We start from the raw sequence: 20,456 nt of genomic DNA, 5'->3' as shown, positions 1-20,456 counted from the left end.
GGGGACTAGAAGATTCAATGACTCTGGCTCCCTAAGAAAAAGGGTTGTGTCCACACAGAACCCGGGGTGTGCGAAACAGAGCCCTGCTGTCCTTGCCCAGGAGCAGGCTGGATAGACCTGGTTTGGGGGTACCAGATGACATACCTGTCACCCTTGAATATCAGAACAGCACCTCTACGGATGGCCCTTGCCCTCCCTCTCCCCCACCCCACCACATGGCCTGGATGTCAGGTGGACATCTCACTTTGCACATAGGTATTACTAACCCTTTGCGGTATAAGTGGGACTTGGTGGAAGGTAGTCATAAAAAAAAATTATTCACAGTATAGCCCATTTTTCAGAGAAATTGAGATAGCTGCTAAGAAAACACACTTTTGTATTCTCTATGACCAAGAAATAAACCTAAATTAGGATAAAGGATGAAGAGTGGGCATAGTACCTTGGGTTCCACAGGTTGTACACAAAGTCCAGAGGAGATGACATCTAGCAGCAGTTCTCAAATGTTTGTGTACAAGCCACCTGAAGGGCTGGGTAAAGCACGGACTGCTGGGTCTCAGCCTCTGAGTTGTGATTCGCTAAGTCAGGGATAGGGATCAACAGTTTACATTTATACCAAGTTCTCAAATGATGCTTATGCTGCTGGTCTGGGGACCCTGTCTGAGCCTTTTTGAGATGCCTGTTACCTACCTATGCTAAATTAAGAACAGTAATAATTTCAGATTTTCATAGTTCATTGGAGGGTCCATAACCATATTTGCAGTTGGGAATATTCTTACTACATACCCCGAATTCTGTATTATTTGACTAGTTTCGGGAGAGTTAACCTTAAAACTACTTCTATGTTTAGAAAATTCAATGAGATAGTAAAGAAGCTCAGGCCGTGAGTCAGACAAGCCCTGCCACTTAATAGCTCTGTGATTTAGACTTAATTTCACTCTCTGAGCCTCAGTTTACTTGATAATAAAATAAGATATTTTATTTGGATCATTATGGAAACAAGGTAACATGCATAAAGCTAAGCTAATGGTTCTCACATACCTATGCTTCCTACATCCATGAATTATTTTCTTTCATTAGTTCTGAAAAACACTTAGCTATTTTTTCTTTCTTCAAATATTACTTTCCTTCCATCTTACCATTTTTTTCTTCAGAGGCTCCCATTAAACATATGGTAGGCCACCTCAGTTTATCCTCTGTATTCTATTTTATTCTTCATTGCCTTTTCTTTGTGTCCTGCACTATGGGTAACATCATTGAATTTGTCTTCCAGTTTACTAATTCTTGCTTCATCTATGTCTAATCTGCTGTTATACTAATTCACTGATTTTTTTTTTCCCATCAATTAAAAAAATTTCTAGCAGTTCTATTTGTTTGGCTTTTCTTTCATATATTTCTGGGCATTTTTGAGAGTATCTTATTTGTTGCTAATTTTTATGATTTCATCTTTATTTCTTTAAATATTTCATACATAGTTTATATTCCATATCTGTTTACTCTAATATGGAAAGTTTTAGGGGACACAAATCCCTATCTCTTCCCCTCTCTTTTCCTTCCTACCCCTTTTCTCGTAACTCATGTTTCCTTATGTTCTGCGTGATCTTTTTTGAGCTCATGTTTGATTGATATTCATCTGTGGGAACCCTGAGTGTCCTATGCTGGGAAGGCTTTCCTTCAGAGTTGAAGGAGTTTTGTTCTGCACAGGTCCTCCCTTTAATGTGGGTGGCTCATGTCCAGGTGCCCTCTGTCCTGCCGGCCTAAGATGCTGATACTGGTACTTGCCATAGGCCAAATCCGTTTTGTTTTCCCTTATTTGCCACTCACTTTCCCCTGTTCAAGTTTCAACCTACTTTTTTTTCCTATATTTAAATTTCAAACTTGAATTGTGGGCTTAGAAAAAACCTGCTTGTTCAATAGTGAATGAACAAGCCTCCTATGGCACAACAAAAGCTATGATCCCCCAGGCTCACACATCCACCATAATGGATCTAAGTATGTCATTTTATCTGACACACATGGTTTTGTGGCCATAGGTCAGCACAAAGAGTCATGACCTGTCTGAAGCTAAACGTTCAAAGGGAGTCGTGGGCTCATGTCAGTATCAGTTCATTGGTGCTGGTCAAAGTCTCTTTGAAGCTGGAAGAGAAGACTCGTAAACTGATTCCTCCTTCATGAGCTACAGCAGAGACAGTGAGCGAGAGGACGTTTTTAATGCAGGTTTTCAAAAGGCAAATGTGTCAAGAATGGCTTGGCATGGCCCCAGATATGGACTGTGTTCTGGGCTGATCTTGCTTCCGTCGTCTGTATGGGACACACGTGTGCCTCAGTGCTGCTGTAGTGCAAGGCAAAAGCACTCAGAGTTGCATTGTCTTTGGTCTTTCACAGATCAGCAGAGCTGGCATTTCTCCTGCCTCTTACCGGTGTGCATATTGCTGGGGATGTGCTGGCCCCCTCCTCCCCTCCCCCTCGCCCTAGCTCTCCTTGAGAAGCCAGTGCTGGGTAGATGGCTCTGGGTGGAGACCACTCCCCGCCAGCGTCAGCAGTCTTTGTCTATCTGTATGCCCACCCTGGCCACAGTGAATGGTTCATCCTGTGCACATCCTTGAATACGGCAGATCCCAGGCCTTCCCTTCCTGACTCTGATGGTCTGCCCTGTGATGCTCCTCTCTGCCATGGAAGAAAGGCATGGGAGAATGAGAACACCTAAGTGGGCAGGATGTGCCCAGCAGATACAAAGCAATGTCCCAGCAGGCCGCCTCGAGCGTCCCACCATCTCCTGGGGCCTCACTTGCCCCTCAGTGCCTGGCTGTCATCGCCACACATTCTCTCTCCCCCAGGAGGGTGCAGAAGGGTAGAGAAGGGGGTTCAGCCCCTCCAGGCTGTGCCTCAGCAGAATTAACACTCTCCCCCTCACCTCTGTGCAGTGCTTTGGTGCCTGTGAGGTATGAGACTTGCTTACCCCAGAGGCCGAGACTGCCCACCCCAGGAGAGCAGCAGGGCTGCAGGAAGTCAAGGACCATCTCAAGGCCAACTAGGATGACTTCTCAGCCTCATCTTGAGCGTAAGCCCTGGAAACCCCAGGCTTTGCAATAGCAAAACACAAACTGTTAGTGTACCCCTTCGAACAGAATCATTGGGAAAAATTATTCTAAAAATATGCAAGGACTTCCGTGATCAGCCAGCTGACCCCAAGGGTGGAAGGCAGCCAGCTGGATGGGAGCTGGGGGCTTGCTTTTGTTCTCACCCTCTCTGGGAGCCTGTGGGGCCGTAGACCTGGGTGGGGATGCCAAGGCTGCCAGCAAAGGGAGAGCCCTCAGTGACAGCAGCCAGCCAGAGGAGCAAGGCTTCAGCTCCACATCAGCCTTTGGGCTACATTACATTAAAAATAGCCCAGCCCAGGATCTGCCTGCAGCCAACAGATACCTCACAGTTGCTGGCGGTTGCTGTCGAGAGCCTTCTGGCCTTTGCCACCTCCAGATGCGGTCCTGTGGGTTTCCCTTCTCTGCTCTTATTTCCTGCCAGCTGCCGAGAGGGGCAGCTCAGGCTGCACGTCCACGGTCAGTAGCCCTCCCTGCCGGTTACCTGGGCTCTGGAGCCGGCCGGGCTGCCCGGGGGAGCACACCAGACAGAGGGAGTCTCAGTGGGACCTGTCCTCTTGGGGGCCTCAAAAAGGTGGGGACCTTTGAAGAACTCACTTTTCCAAAAGCAAGGGATGCTGTTTCCTCCTGGTACCAGCTCTCTTTTTATACTGTTTTTATTGTGAAATATAAAACACAATTGAAGAGTACACAACCACATAGGTACAACTTATTGAATGATTATCAAGCCAACACAGCGCAGTTGAGAAATAAGATACGCCCAGCATCAGTGGAAGAGCCCTCCCCTCGGGCCGCTCACACCCATCCAGCCTCCTGGGAGGCACCACTTCCTGGACTCCTGTGTTCATCACACCCTTGCTTCTTGTTGTTTTGTGTGTGTTTGTTTAGTTTTACCACCTGAGTGTACCTCTCTAAACAAAACTGTTGGCTCTTGTCTGTTTTGGGACTTCGTACATATGAAACTACAGAGTATATTTATGTTTGTGAGACTCACATATACTTTGTACAGCTGCCGTTTGCTCATTTTATTGCTTTACAATATAATATTCTAGTGTGTGAATTCCGTCTGTGGTCAATGACTGTCTGGGGCGTGTGCAGTACTGATGGCACAGAAGCAGCCTAGCGCAGTGTCTGGGGCACACGGCGCCATGGCGCCTGTGCCTACCTAGAAGGGTAGTTGCTGATCCACGGGGGCTTCAGTAGGTTCAACTTCAGGAGCTAATTCGAAACTGTCTTCCAAAGCAGGTAAACTAGTTTATAGTCCCACCAGCAGCCTAGGAAGGCTCCTGTTGCTCCCCATTCTCAGCGGCACTTAGAATTATTAATATCTTCAATTTTTGCCAGTCTGAAGAGTGTGGAATGGTATTTCCATTGTGGGCTTAATTTGTATTTGCCAGATTTCTAACGGGGTCGATTGCACCACCTCCCTGGGCAATCTGTGATCCTCCGACTCAGTTTGAACAAAAAAGTCAAGGTATGAGGCAAGGTGAAGCCATGCAGAAACCAGGGTTCAGGTCTACTTCTTACCTCCGTGACCTTGAGGGTGCACACGTGAAAGACTAACTCATGGAGAATACTTTGGTGTGGCCTTTCGTCATCATTCCCCAAGGCCAACTCTTACAGGCACGGGCGTCAGCTCGTAATGCCTTGGCATTTGTGTAGCTCTTTGTACCCCCCAACCATCCTGTTCACCACTGATGTATACAGAAAAGCAGAGCAGACATAAATAGTCCCACACTATAAAATAGCTTCTTTATAAAATAGATTCAGTTCTCTCTTTATATAAAAATATGTTTTACTGTATGGTTTGGTTATTTTTTTTTTATTTTTTTGGCTTAACAGTCACCAACTACTGGCTTTCGTTGGCCATGTTTCTGTTGGTTTGGGAGGAAGGGGCTGCTGTCACAGGAGCGGAGTTCCACGGAGAGTCTGGGTGTGTCCCGCACTCTTGCCGGCTGCCCTGGCCGTGTGCTGTGGACGGCTCCTGTCCACCGTGCACAGCCACATGCTGCTTGCTGTGCCCTAGTTCAGCTTCCAAGTCTTGAGTTGGTTGTTTGAGGTGAGTCTCCGTGGCAGGGAAAGGAAAGCATGGCCACGTTCTAAAGTCCATCTCCTCTCTCGCTGTGGCGGTGGGTCTGACCTCTTGCAACTGGGAGAAGGCATCAGAAACTTCCCCAGTACACAGTGGCCCCTGGCAGCTGGGCACAGTTGAGCTCTGTCCTGAGTACGGTGCATTTGGGCGCGTTGCTTGGCGTTTTGGGGGCCTCAGTTTCCTCATTTTAGAAAATGCGGGAGCCGAAGAGGCTTCCTGGTACTTTCGAGACTCACCATTCTCAGTCTCATGATCTGAAGGGCAAGAGCTACTGGAAAGGGAGGAAAGGGCTGCAGTGATAATGACGAAGAAGTTAAATTGGGGGATTCACACCCATTTCGTGCCCTTGGCCTCCACTGGACCTCGACCTCCCCAGATCCTACAGGTCTCCCTGGTGGGCCTCTCGTTCACCCGCAAGTCAGGTCCCCCCTCTTGTGCATTGTGGTGGGTGTGTTCATCTGTTGTCACCAGACTCACAAGTCTCAGCTCACCAGGACACAGGACGGGGGTGGCACTGAGGGTCACCCACAATGACAGTGGCAGCCGAGCCTTGGGGCTGCTCGGCTCTGGTTTCACCCGCTGCTCCGTCACCCCACAGTGGGTGTTGTTTTCTCCTTCTGGGGACTTACTGGAAAGTGCCATCATCTGCGTGATGTTTTGATTGCTGCCCTACCGTCCTTTCCCTGCGACCGAGGGGTGGGAGTGGTGAGGACGGCTGGGTGTGGAGCTTGCACCTCCCTCCCTCTGTGGAACAGAAAGTTCCTGGTTAAAACGCCCACCAGACACCCCAACTGCACCCCAGGCTAGGTGTTGGTGCTGACCCAAATGCAGACCCTAGTGAAGAAAGGTGAGTCCAAAAGGCTCCCCAGGTTCTCAGGGCCCCGGGGGGGGGGGGTCATCCCACGTGCTGGTCTCCCTGAGCAGCATTGCTGGCACTGAGCACCAGCCTCTCCTGACCACCACCCAGGGCACCACGGGCCCTGCTGGGCCTTAGCTGTGGTCCAACCCCAGCCTGCCAGCATCTCCTCTTTGTGAGCTCACCAGCGTCATCCCGAACCATAAGCTGGGCCTTCCTGGGTACGCTGGACAAAGCCCTTGACCCCGAGGCCCACAGGCTGCCTCACACAGCTGACGGTTCCAGAGAAGCCAGGGCGCTTTCTCCAGGCTGCCCCCTCGGGTAGGGCAGGCCTGGCGTGACGCGGCCGTGTCTTCTCTTGCAGGATCAGGGCTAGAGACAGCAATGGCTCCTACGCCCTGTGCCTGCTGCACGAAGGGAAGGTGCTGCACTACCGCATCGACAAAGACAAGACGGGAAAGCTCTCCATCCCCGACGGGAAGAAGTTTGACACACTGTGGCAGGTACCTGTCCTCCTCTCCCCTGCTCGTGTGTAGAGCGCAGGGCCCGTGGGTCTTCCTGCCCTGCACACACTCGCGGGGGGCAGGGGTCCCAGACCAGCAGCAGCCCCTGATCCCCACCCCACCCACCCCGTCAGAGCCTGCTTCTCAACCTCCAGGTGACGCAAATGTTTGAGAAGCGCTGGTGCACAGACCACCGTGGGAGGTGAACGAGTCTCCAGAAGGTTCCATAGTTCGTCCAGGGCCCTGCAGCCCACAGTGCCACGAGGCGATGTCCATTCGGGGCTGTGTTCAGAGTTTAACAGGACACCCTCCGCTGGGAGCCAGAAAGCATTTCTCTCTGAGATGCTCTGACTAGAGCAGAGGACGGCCTTTCGGACAGATGCGCGCAGAGCGAGGGTGCCAGGGGAGGCCTGGGCATAGCCTGGCACACCACTCCGGAGCCGGAGAGGCTAACGTTGGGTGCCTGCCTCAGGGCAGACCCAGTCTCTGCCTTGGAAACCAGGGCAGTTTAGGAAGTCAGCCCGTGCTTCCTGGAGTCCTGGCTGTGGCTCGTGTGGGCGGGTTGCAGGCCTGGTTGAAAAGGGGCTTGTTCTTGCGCCAGCTGTTCAGTGGAAGTTAATTAGGTGCTAATGAGCACTAAAAACAATGTTCCTCACTGCTTTTTGTGGATCTGTACTAAGCACAACCTTATTGTCTTAATTTTACGTCACAGCTACATTGGCTGACAGGAAGGGACAGGCCAGTCACAGTAGTACTTTGTGCGTGATTTTAGCAGAGCATCCTATAAACCGGAGTGGGTTCAGAGACAGGGAGAAAAGCAGCAGACATGGCCTCACTCAAGAAGAGCAGCTGCCTTGAACTCGCAGGGGTGAGGGACATAGTCGGGCACATTTGTATGTCCTCCACAGGCCTGGCCAGGTACCACATGTGTAGTCCATATCACGGAAAGTCAAAGTCCTGTCTTTTTAAAAACTGAGACCACGGACCCTCAGTCCCTTTGAAGCTCTTGAAGTAACTGCTGGCTAGTGTGATTTGGCTCCTAATGCTATAATTGGAAAAGAAATACTGCTTTTTTGAATGTCAGGTATTATAATATACTAACAATAGTCATGGCATTAACATTGTCCTTTGGTTTTGTGGCTCATTAGCATGTCTCATTATCGACCACATTCTTTGCTTTATTTTAGTGGTCTTGATTTGAAACAGTATTTAACCTTCCCTGCACTAGCGCCTGGGGCACGTCACGGATGTCCGTGGGGAACGCTGCCTTCTGGCGTCTAAGGCCCCTGAAACCTGTATGCCAGCCACTCCCAGTGCCACAGGCTCCGCACTCAGTGTGGTCTGAACATCTCTGATGGCTGGAAAGTGCCTTCCCAAGACCCTTCGCTATGTTTATTGGTTCCTCTGGTCAATCATAGCTTTTAGCACTAATTAAATATTTCTAACTGTATATTATCTAGGCACTGTGTTTAGGCAAGTGCATCAAAATGCCAGCAGTACCTTCCATTTTTATGTGCACGATTTCATTTGTTTATCTTGACAGCACTGGAAGGCACCTTTGTACCACACCCCAAGTCCAGGGCTCTACTGCTATTTTTCTGAGAGATGGTAATTTGAACACTACCCTATTTCGAGATTCTTTTCTTTAGACCAGGCAGGGCTCTGTAAACCCACAGATGAAATCTGGCTCTCAGCCTGTTGCTGTGTAGTCCTGAAGACGATGGTTCTTATGCTTTTAAAGGGGTTGTTTTAGATAAATAAATAAGTAAGGACCAGGTGACAGAGATGGTGTGAAGACCACAAAAACCTAAAATATCATTATCTAGCCCTTTACAGAAAAAGTTTGCTGACCTCTGCCCAAGAGGAAAGTCCCCGGCTGTGTGCCCACCTCCCTGCGCCCCTGTAGAGTGGACTATCTGCAAACAGAAGCATTTAATGTCCTGGGTCGCTTTGAAAGCCCAAAGGACAGTCAGCAGCTCTCAATCACGATTTCTGTTTCCTGAGCTTATTATTTACCGCACTTTCTTGCTTTCTTCTCTTTCAGCTAGTTGAGCATTATTCTTACAAAGCAGACGGTTTGATAAGAGTTCTTACAGTTCCCTGTCAAAAAATCGGCGCACAGGGTGAGTTACCGAGACATTGGAGTTTCTGTTTTTGAAATATTAATCCCAATCAGCCTCGTTTTAAATTTGGCTTATTGCAAATTCAGGTTAGATGAGGACTTATTTTTATTAATTTATTAAAATGATGTCAGATCACTGTAATTTAGTATATCATGAACCAGAAAGTAGCTGATTGCTTCAACTTTAAAAAACCAATTTGTTTTAATTGCATATGGGAAAAGTAAAGGAGGATGAAAAGAAACGTCCGAGGAAAGTGTGCGCACCCCTCACTCGGCAGCCTGTCCCAGCCATGCATCGAGCTGCGGGGGCGGGGCTGGGTGGTTTTCACTGATGGGAAGTAACTGTCCATGCTCTCCCTAACCAGGAGATGTCAGTTTTGGAGGCCGTCCACAACTTCCAAGCTCCCATCCTGCGGTGAGTGTTGCTAGAAATGCCTCTGAAGGGGAAGCAGTTGTACAGTAACACAAGCGGAAGGCACGCTGTAGCTCACAGGGCTGGTGGCCACTGTTCTGATTGCCCTTCACAACACACCCCTTGATAAACACTCGTGAGTGTTAGGCAGAATCAGCCTCTTATCAGTGCTAAACTAGCCACGTTTTCTTAATTTCTCAGCTAGGTTAAATTCTCCCCATTTTCAAAAAGTATATACAATGAGGATGAAACCCAATGTGAAGGCAGAAATAGGCCTCGTGGCAGATTTGGGAAATAGGAACATACTGTTCAAGTTCATCCTTGAACCGTCTATGTTAACACACGTGCTTAATCCATGGGACCTCACCTCTCTCCTCCCTCCAGACTCTGGGAGCTCATGTACGATTCATACTCAGTATGATGTAGCGCCTTTGTGGAGTCATCACTTTATTTCGCCCCTTTACGTGGGGCATGGCACCCTTGAATGTTCTGCGCTCCATGAAACAGATCCATTTTCCTTTAGATGGTTGAGGGCTTAGAGCTGAGAACTCTTAAAAGAATATCAAGCCCTATATTTAGCCATGCATGACACCATGGCTTCAAGAATTTAGATATTTTGGAATAACTTCAGTGGGAAATATTTCCCAAATATTTTTCTAGATCTTTCTGCCCAGGGGGTAGGCTTTTCTGGAAGCCCTCCACATGATCAGTGGTCTCCCACAGTGAGTCGCCCTGGCAGGGCCGGGAGGGGCAGCGGTGCAGTCACAGGGGCGGGATCTCGGAAGGCGTCCTGCACTTGTTTCCCGAAACACTTACTATTCCTCTTTGCCCTTGTGGTTTCTAGACTTGGTCAGCGGGTGGAATAATCTCAAGAATCAAATCATACTCCTTCCCAAAGCCTGGCCACAGAAAGGTGCTAAAGCGTCCCTGCTTGCTGTCCCTGACTAAGTGGTAGGACTGAGCCGCCCGCGGCTCGCCACGCTGCGTGTGCCCACCCGTGTGCCCGCCCGTGTGCCCGCATGTGCCCGCCCGTGTGCCACTCCCCCGAGCCCTGTGTGCCCTGCACACGCTGTGTCCGCCGTCCCTTCGCTCGCCCGTCCATGCGGTGTGCTTTCTCCGTAATCCGTGGTAGCTGCTTCTCGTGTTGGATAGCCTTTCCAGTGACAGCCAAGTTAGATTTCGGTGGCCGGAATCACACGTTGCAGTGTTCTGGGGCTTGGTTACGTAAATGACACTGCGACCCAGAGACCGCCAGGGTGTCGTGAGGTTGCCGCAGGTGAGGCCCCCTGGGCGGTTGGCTTTGCAGGCATCATTGCATAGTAACTCCAGGAGGGCTGTAGATGCCTAACACAGAACTTTAAATATAATGTGTAAGAAAGACATGGAATCTGAGGACTAGAAAGACCATTTTTCTTTTTGAGGCAATAATGTTGACATGTGATTGATTTCTGTATTTTGCTCAATGATTGACTTTTCAAGGAAAACAAAAAGAAGTCATTTTTTATGACTTTTGTTTCACTTAATCCCCCCACACAAAAAATGTATATATAACATGTGGATATCTTTTTTTTCCTTTCTATTTTTATCATTGTTGGGGTAAAGTTGATTCTTTTATTAATAATTCTTTTTATTTTTATGTCAATTGGTGCTCTTCCAAACATTTTAGCGTTAATTGGGAATCCACTCATGAAGTAGATTGCCTCAAGTACTTTTTAGAAGTACAAAGCATAAAAGCCCTGAGATTTTATTGGATAATAATTTTCTAAGTTGACAGTCATACTCTAGAGGTTTTTAATCTTGTTGACCACAGAACAGAGAAGTGAGTTTAACTCAGTGTTTGAGAGGGGGAAACGTGTTCTACACTTGAATGGAATAACTATAATAACTTTAATGCTTGCCCCAGGCGAAACTCTCCACGGATCACTCACAGTGACTAAAGGAAAACCTAGAAAATACATTTTAGTACATCTTTAGACTACAGGAGAGCATGTCTTTAAAAAATTGAAGATATAGTAAATATGACCACATAAAAATAAAGAAATATATGCTTGGATAAGAACCATAACATCATCAAAAGAAATAAGAAACTGGGAACAAGTACTAGTAATTATTACACGTGTAAGGTTAATGGCTTTAATATAAAGAGAGATTCCATAAATCAATAAGAAAAATATCAACTATCTCACAGGATAATGGGCAGAGAATATCAGTAGGTAGATTATAGTAAAGGAAATATAAATCGTTCATAAACATATGAAATGTTGTTCAACGTCATAAGAAAAATGCAAGCTAAAACTAAGATGCCCGACCATGTCCGCCTATGAAATAGATTCAAATAAAAAAGCTTGGTGACACACTGTGTAGCAAGGATGTGGGGAATGAGCACTCTCACACTTCAGTGGAGAATTGTGAAGTGATACAATCTGTAAAAAAGGCGATTTTGCAACATCTTTCAAAATTAAAAGTATATAAACCCAACTCTGCATTTTTATTTCTAAGTATTCTTCATGCAGATATTCTTGCATTTATATGCAATCATGTGTAGATGAAGGTGTTTAGTCCACCACTGTATGATTGACAAAGTCTAGTAATAATTTAAATGTACATCAGTGGCAAATAAATAAAATCAGTTACAGTAAAATTGCTACTATGGGAGCAATTTATTATGAAATTTTCATAATAAAAACTAAAGGGCAGATGCATTTTAAACTTTTCTTTAGAAATTAGTAACATATGTATGCTTGTAAAATATAAACGAATTTAACTAAAGAATACAAGTACTGGTCGTCCTTAAATGATTGAAACCCTCTCATTACTAGTCCTTAAATTTTTTCCTTTGCTGCTTTAAGTATGTAACCCTGTCCTTCTCTTAAGGAAAATAGGCAGAGTTTGAACAACAACATCCCTGAAAACTTACAAACAGCTTTTCAGCTTCACATTTCAGATCCATATCCCAGCATTTCAAATTAAAACCCATTTTTCATGTTTTATTCCAACACACACATTGATAATCAGAGTATCTTAAAACTTACATTTAAATATACAATTTACTAGGGGTCAGCAGGGAGAAGGAAAGAAAGAAAAGTTCTCAGGTCATACCGTTTACTTGGTGATGCCTGAGCAGCAGATCAGACCCTTAAGAAATAAGTTTCCATATAATTAGCACCAGATTTTAGATCTTTGCTGTAAGGTGAGAGTGAGAGAAGATTAATTAGAAAGGTCAAGTGATATGGATTTTCATGGATCTTAAAGCAAAGCTAATACTATCCCTGTCTGGGCCAAGGGTCTGCCCTTGTCTTTGGGGGTCTTGTTCCCCGCTGGACCTTGGTCATCCCACCAGAGACAGGGACCACACTTGCTTTATTGCAGCCAGTATTTCTAAAGCCACTGGCTCTGTTACTGCAGTCATGATGAGTATGTTGTCATCTGCATTACTGCTGTTGCCTAATTTGAAAATGTTTCGAGAATGTGGGGGTAAAAATTAAGATAAAAAAATGGACATTAGGACACATGGCAATACTGTGGAATCAGGAAACTCTGAATTAGCCTATCAGTTTCGTGCAGCAATAATTTTTTTCTCTTTTGCTCACTTCTGAATCTCCAGTTTTTAAACATAGACATTCAAAGAATATTTGTCAAATACATGTTCTATTTGCATTTAAGTGAATAAGAAGTCAAGGATCGTAACTTATAAGTGAACATATTATTATTGTGGAGTGATCTCTTATTACCTGAATTTATAAAACTTGAAAAATCACCAGTTGCTCTTTTGGAATGTAGAAAGCTAAGGTATGAAGTGCCATCTAGTGGTGTCCTGCAGGTTTGATCTCTGAGTACTGGCAAAAATGGCAAAAAGGTGATTATGCAGAAAAGATGACACTATTGATCGGAACAGAATGGATCACAAATGCAAACAGAAAGAATAATGGCAAATAATAATCATGTGGACCAGCAATACATTTTTCATTAAAATTAAAATTTCATTAAATTGTTAATTATAATTAAACTTAACAATTTGTCATTATGCCTTTGTGTTCATTCTTTACAAAGTCCTCAAATTGTTCTTTTCAGCTAGGAGTTTGTTTCCAGAGGTCGTTTTAGTTGTTTTTGTTTTTCTACTACACGGCATATTCATAGAGTACTTTGGGGAAGATGAAATTTGCATTTCGTATCTTCATCTTTATCATAAGTAACCACTGCTCTTTATGCCTATGTCCCCTAGAAATGACTTAATAGAAAACCTCCCATTTCTTCCACAGTACATTCTTCCAAGCATGGTGCCACACTTTGTTACAATCCCATCAGTTACAGAAAGGAGTGGGGGCAGGGGCCTGGCTAGGGGAGAGCTGGTGTGGGTTGAGGGGCATGCCAGGTCCTTTTGTAATTACAAGGTGGTCTGTATTGGGCAGCGTAGAAATAAATCCCTGAGCCACCTTGGCTGAAAATATGGAGCCCAAACTTCCAAGGGAGCGCCTCAGTTTGTTTCCTTATCCATAAACTAAGATAGACTAGGGGTGAACAACACATTGCCAATAAATTATTCAAGTCCAGGGGATTAGAATCTCTGTGTCCATCACTACTAATTCTTATTTCTCCTGATACCCTAGTATCTTTTTCAGCACATCTTTACAACTCCACTTCTATTTTAACATTCTTCCCCACAGGGATCATATGTCAGATAATTACATAATTACATTACATTTAATTGTAACAAACCTTTTTAAAGTCCTGCTCTGGAGAACAGGAGTGAAATCATAGCACTGGAATCATATGAAATGTTTAAATCATTTGGTGTTGTCCATACTTATTTTTCTCCATTAGTATGAAGACCTGAGAGATAGCTAATTTTTAAATCACATTAGTTTATACTTCACATCTCCAGGTTTAAGAAGTGATTTTCATTCATTCATTCATCCATTTGTTCAACATATTTTGATTGAGCACCAACCATGGGCATGGCACGGCTACCAATGCAGCCAATGAATGCCAGTATCCCCTAGAACTTATATTCCATTTTCATTCTTGCTGTATGATAGCTACTTCTGTTAAATAGTTCGGTAAGAGTGCTGAGATAGTCTGTGAGAAAATGCATCCAATGATATTCCTTTGACAAATAAGAGCAGACGTTCCTTGGTCTCATCCAGAGGGCTGGGTCCCCCTCGGGCGGAGCCTGCATCTGACAACGCACAGACAGCATGAAAGGAGGGAGTCCAGGTGCCTGGGGACAAATGGCCAGTGGTGGGAGTGGCATGTTGTGACTTCGTTATCCTACTTTTGGTTTCTGGGCTTGTAATATCAAGAAAGCAGACAAGGATTTAGTGTGTGCTGTAAGATAAGTGACTGTGTAAGCTTAATGTCTCTGTTTCTTTAAACTTTTCCAAAATCTGGCAGCATCTCATTTCTTCGTGGCCAGTGTTTGGGCACTGAGGAGCTATATGGACACATAAAATTGCTACTCAATTCACATCCAAAAAAAAAAAGAGTTTGAATTGTGGTTTTACTGTGAACTAAATTTAGTAGCAATAACCTTATTTTCATTTGGGGGTGAAAGTGGATCAGGAAAACTTTGAGATAAAGACTTTCAAAGGGGAAGGTCCTTAGGAATAAAAGAAGTAGATTTTTGCCCACTTATTTCATGATGCAAATTTACGTTATCAAATAAATAATCAGGAAGGCTGCCGTTAGTAACAGCCAGCAAAGCTCTGTTGGAGACACACTTCCCTTGCCGGCTGCGGGTGAGAGGAGGAATTCCTTCCTTCAGGTCCTCAAAGAGGAGTTCGGGTCGCACCGGATCCCTCATTACTGTTAGCAGCAGGCGCAGCGCTGTGGCCTGGGTGGGTGGCAGCTGGCCTGCTGGGACATGTAGCTCACTGGCCAGTGCCACCCTCTGGCGCCCACCCAAACGTTGCTGGGTCCCCACTGAAGATAAAGACGCAGGCGGAGACAGGAAGGCAGACGTGTGGGAGTCAGGAGGTAGGCGGGAGCAGCGGATGGGTATTACCTTTCCTCTTTAACTAAATTCCATGTCATGTGAAATTGAAGAGCAAGAGTTAAAGGAGGAAAATGAATCCCAGGGGCCCGTGAAGCCAGCCGGTGTCTGTTGGCGGAGTGAAAGGCTGCGTGAGAAGGGGGATTTCACCTGAGCAGCTGCAGCCCGCGCTCTCACCTGACCCCGAGAGCCTGGTGGCTTCTCTGCAGTCGAGGCCGCCAGAGCTTTCTTTGGCCCTCGCAGGATCCAAACAATCGCCTGAAGAAAGAGATGAACTTTGCTTTACTTCTTGTCTGTCTTAATTCTTTCCTCTGTTATCCCTGCATAAGTTAAAATGTGATTATTTGAAAATAAAAATAATTGTGCAGGTCAGCTCAACAGTGTATTGATGGAGAAAAATGACCTGTCGTCGTTTGTGTGCTGTAGGCCTCTGCTTCCCAAGGGAGCCGGCCGGGGAGTGCCGCGTCCTTCAATCCTTATGAGCCGGAAGTAGCGCCCTGGGCCCCCGAAGGAGGTGAGAGATTCACTTTTACCCACCGGAAGTTGGCAGGGTTGGCTCACTCATTCATGCCCCTGCTGTGACTGCAGTATAGCAAGGATTAGCCATAGTGACACTAATGTCTAGTGGCAGGTGGCACACGTTGCATGCCCACGATCAGTGGCAGTGCTGTGGAATGACATGGTCTTTCACCACCTCCCTTGCAGTAAATCAGCAGCACTGAAAGCATCCATGCTCCCCACCCCCACCCCAGCCCCCCCGCCCCCAGCACTTCTCATCCCCGTAATGCTGGCGCCGCTCTGAGCTCACGTTTCCACAAAGATCACGGTCTTGGAAGGACAGATCCTCCCGAGGGGTCCAGCCCGGGCTGTGTGTTTCCCGACTGCATTGCAGGCCCCCAGAGGGAAGCCCTGCCCATGGACACGGAGGTGTACGAGAGCCCCTACGCCGACCCTGAGGAGATCAGGCCCAAGGAGGTTTACCTGGACCGAAACCTGCTGACGCTGGAAGACAAAGAGCTGGGCTCTGGCAACTTTGGGACTGTGAAAAAGGGCTACTACCAAATGAAAAAGTAAGTCTGCGCCACGCTCACCCCACACAGGCTCACGGCCAGAAACGACTGAGAATACTTCTGTAACATTCCCTTAGTCCCAAACACGAATGTAACCTGGCGTGGAGGAGCCCTTTGTGGTCAGCATTCTAGTTTTCATCAGTTTCTGGTACAATTATAATGAGAACATCCATTATGTATATTAGCTGTGAATGTAATAGCATCTGTGAGTTCAGACATAATACATAAACCTTGTAGAAAATTAGGAAATAGAAGCCAGGAGTGGTGGCTCATGCCTGTAATCCCAGCACTCTGGGAGGCCGAGGCAGCAGGATTGCTTGAGCTCAGGAGTTCGAGACCAGCCTGAGCAAGAGCAAGACCCCATCTCTACTAAAAGTAGAAAAAAATTAGCCAGGCGTGGTGCTGCGCGCTGGTAGTCCCAGCTACTCAGGAGGCTGAGACAGGAGGATCGCTTGAGCCCAGGAGTGTGAGGTAGCAGTAAGCTAGGACGACACCACTGCACTCTACCTGGGGTGACAAAGCGAGACTGTCTCAGAAAAAGAAAAAAAATTAGGAAGTAAAACAAGCAGAAACCTAAGAAGAAAAGACGTCATATTTGTATTACCCAAACACTACCGCTGTTAATTAATCATAGTATATATATTTTTTAGATCATTATATGCACATACATATATATTATTTAAAATGAAATCATTCAACAATAACAATAGTGCTTTCACATATTTTCTTTGATTTTACAATTGTGTCTCATTCTTCTTACCCAGAAAATTCTTGATTCCAAATATCATTAGTATAATTATTTATTGGCTTTATGTATGATTTCAAATGACAATGCATATCATATACAGTAGTTAAAATTGCTAAATTCCTAAAATGTCTTTGCATTCATTTGGTCTTTGGCAAGCATCCCACATAGAATGTATAGTGAGAATACCCATTTCTAAAGTCCTTTGAAATAAACCCTCTCTTTGAATTGGTATGACACTAATACGAAAGTGATTAGGTTTAGTTATTTCATGCTATTTTTAATATAAGGGATTTTGTAAAAAATCTTTTTCATGCATAGATAATTTATATGATTTAAGAGTCAAAAATACAGACAAAAGTGTATCCAAAGAACTCTTGCTTCCTGGGCTGCCCTTCCCTTTGCATTTGGGTGTGTGTACACACGCATGCACACACACAGTCCAAATTGGCCATGGTGCTTATTTTAAAATATACGTATGTACATCATAGTCATTTCGTAAAGTGAATACCAATTTTCATGTATTAAGGCCTAAATTTTCTTGGTTTGTGAAAGTTTGTGATATTTAATTTTAAATATCTTAAATATGTAAGTTAGCATAGATGTGACTATGGATACATAATTTCAACTAGATGGTTTCGGGATAGGAGAGGCTCTCTGGGTCAATTTGAGGCAAAATGATGTCATTACAATATCGAGTCTTCCAGCCAAGAAACATGGCCCATGCTCCACTTAACTTAGGTCTTCTTCAACATCTTCAGGTTTCTCTCCACAGAGTTGTTTAGCTTTTAAATGTATGCTTTTAAAATGTTTTATTATTAAAGTTAAATGTATAATTTTAAATTCTATACCCAAAAATTTACTTTCAACTTACATTAAAAGAATTGATATTCATACTCATTACACATACTCTGAGATGGTAAACCACAAGATGACGCAGGAATCCATGTCTGTGGTAGCTGGTGAGGTTCATTTGAAAATTACTTACATAGCCCAGAGTTAGAGCTTTTGCTTGGTTGAGGCATTTGTCACACTATTCCACACCATTCTTGTTGAGTAAGGGGGACTTGCTCTTGTCTGCAGAGGGGCGAGTGGGCTGGAAGGCCAGTCATCTGTCTCAGGCCTCCGCAGGCACATTTTCATTCTGCCACACCCACGTGCTTTCACGACACTCTTTCTGCACAGGGATTAGGCTGCACAGAAGAGGATTATCTAGAAGTGAGCAGTTTGGGAAAGTTTCTTGTGATTGTGATTTCTTTTGCAGAGTCGTAAAAACAGTGGCTGTGAAAATACTGAAGAACGAGGCCAATGACCCTGCTCTCAAAGACGAGCTGCTGGCGGAAGCCAACGTCATGCAGCAGCTGGACAACCCCTACATCGTGCGCATGATTGGGATCTGTGAGGCCGAGTCCTGGATGCTGGTCATGGAGATGGCGGAACTCGGCCCCCTCAACAAGTATCTGCAGCAGAACAGGTGTCGTGGGGCCCCACCCTGAGGGGCAGGGCCCGCTTCCTGATGGGTGGGACACCCTTCCTAAGGGGTGGGACAGCCTGACTCTGCTGAAGCCTTCCTTCCTCCTGCCTTCCCCTGTGCGTCCTGCTCAGGGACCTTGAGAGAGGAGGAAAGGAGACATAATCTTTGGCTCCAGCTCCTTTAGCTCTTGTTGCTCAGACAAAAATTCTAATTTGACAATTTTGTCTTTCTTCTCTTCCTTTACTCACTCTGTATTGGTGCAGTGATGGAATCAGCCTCAGAATGTCTCAACAAGAAATCTCCCCTCACCAGGAAGGACACTCTGTTTTTAAACAAACATTTAAAATAAACATTTTCCAAGGGATAGCAGCTATGTCTTATATGTTGGGCTGACGTCTAAGCGCCCATGACTTCTGTTATAAAAACATCAGTTGCTGTTAATTGATTCCATCCATCGAGGGGGTAATCACACTGTGCTCATCTAAAGCCATTGCTGAGATGGGGAGCCCGCGTGGAATGAGACAGAACAATGGCGCCCCACTGGCTTGCCCCATTTGCTGTACTATGTTTGTACTGAGATGATGTCTCCAGAAGGGAGAAGTTGTTACCCCTACTTTACTAGTAGGAAATTGAGACTCAGGTTTGGTTTTATGATCTGCCTGATATTGGAACAGGGATTTGAGCTGGTGCTTGGCTGTCCATGAGCCAGGTCTGAGCACTCCACTTTGCTGCCTTTTGTGCGATTTAAAGCACGCCAGGAAAATCCATCCTATTGAACACTGAACGGCATTCTGTCTTGAGCATTTATACACTAACAAGGTTATTTGTCACCTCTTGCGATTCCTGATGTTTAAGAATATGGAATGTATGGATTCATCTTCTGTCTGTATGAGGAACGTGGCTGTTCTAAAATGGACCACTGTCTGCTATAGCTAATGACACTGTTGTGACTTTCAGGCACGTCAAGGATAAGAACATCATAGAGCTGGTCCACCAGGTTTCTATGGGGATGAAATATTTGGAAGAGTGCAACTTTGTGCACAGAGATCTGGCTGCAAGAAATGTATTGCTGGTTACTCAGCATTATGCCAAGATCAGTGATTTTGGACTTTCCAAAGCACTTCGTGCTGATGAAAACTACTACAAGGTAGGCACGACTTAGTATTCTGAGCAGCAGCTAGGAAAGTGAAAGGCAAATGTATGTCTTCTTTTATTTTATTATGGTAGGGTTTTAAGAAGCAATTTCACTAGTTAAAAATAACTATGTAAAAAAGGTCCTCAGCTTTGAGTCTATTGTTTAAAAAATGTAAATACCCTAATATAGCACACCTTGAGATGTGCTCAGAAGAGTGTCCTCCAAATTATGTTTCATGGAACGATAGGAAGTCAAGGTAGTAATTGGTGGTTGATTTTGAAAAAATGGGATTCCTTTGTTGAATTACTTTGGAAAATAGGATTGGGCAGATGATTTCCGCAGGGGTTCCCTGAGCCCTTTCATGCTGTTCAACATTGTGAATCTCAGCAGCATTTTTCTCTACTGAATTTCTCAAACCTAATTCATGATGTAATCCTTTTCCAATAGAACATCTAATGATATCTCATGGAACACTGTTACAGCGTATAGTTTGGGTCTACTCCAAAATAACCTTTTAATGGACACCTATCTACACATGTAAAAGTTAGAAAATGAAGATGAGAACCATCAAAGAATTCATCGTCCTCTTCCAATTACAAGATTAGGTACCACGTATTTCCGATAAATATGTGGAAATTTTTCTGTTAGTTTAATTGGTATCCAGGGGAATTGAAGTGTCAACAAAGAAATGCAGTTCTGGAAAGCAAAGATCAGGGTGGTTATGTGAATGGGGCCAGAAAAGAAATATGCCCCTTAGTTTGTTAGGGCAGAAATTATGGGGAATTAAGAATGGACTTTCAGCAAAATGGGAAATGGAAATCAGTCCTGGGTGCAGGTACAGACCTCCTAAAAACTAATCTCACAGTGACCAACCCCATTTGCTGATGTGACTTTACCTTCTCTTACCTCTCAAATGACCTGATACCAACTAAAGGAAGGGAAAAAAGATAAGAAAGCCCCCTC

The 20,456-nt window shown here is 45.1% G+C and overlaps 1 protein-coding gene across 1 annotated transcript in view; it reads left to right on the top strand.

Moving 5' to 3' along the window:
• The window catches only part of SYK (spleen associated tyrosine kinase), a 54,383-nt gene that overhangs the window by 22,434 nt on the left and 11,493 nt on the right, over positions 1-20,456 (top strand). The window contains exons 4-11 of the mRNA XM_069473993.1: positions 6,408-6,546; positions 8,591-8,669; positions 9,034-9,083; positions 9,925-9,993; positions 15,496-15,583; positions 15,962-16,139; positions 18,149-18,358; positions 19,316-19,505. Of these exons, the coding sequence (XP_069330094.1) occupies positions 6,408-6,546; positions 8,591-8,669; positions 9,034-9,083; positions 9,925-9,993; positions 15,496-15,583; positions 15,962-16,139; positions 18,149-18,358; positions 19,316-19,505 (1,003 nt within the window). The remainder of the gene's footprint in view (positions 1-6,407; positions 6,547-8,590; positions 8,670-9,033; positions 9,084-9,924; positions 9,994-15,495; positions 15,584-15,961; positions 16,140-18,148; positions 18,359-19,315; positions 19,506-20,456) is intronic.

This window comes from Eulemur rufifrons, chromosome 7 (genome assembly GCF_041146395.1).
Source record: "Eulemur rufifrons isolate Redbay chromosome 7, OSU_ERuf_1, whole genome shotgun sequence".
Lineage (NCBI taxonomy): Eukaryota > Metazoa > Chordata > Mammalia > Primates > Lemuridae > Eulemur > Eulemur rufifrons.
The sequence above is the reverse complement of the archived record's forward strand: the minus strand, read 5'-3'. Positions and strand labels throughout refer to the sequence as shown.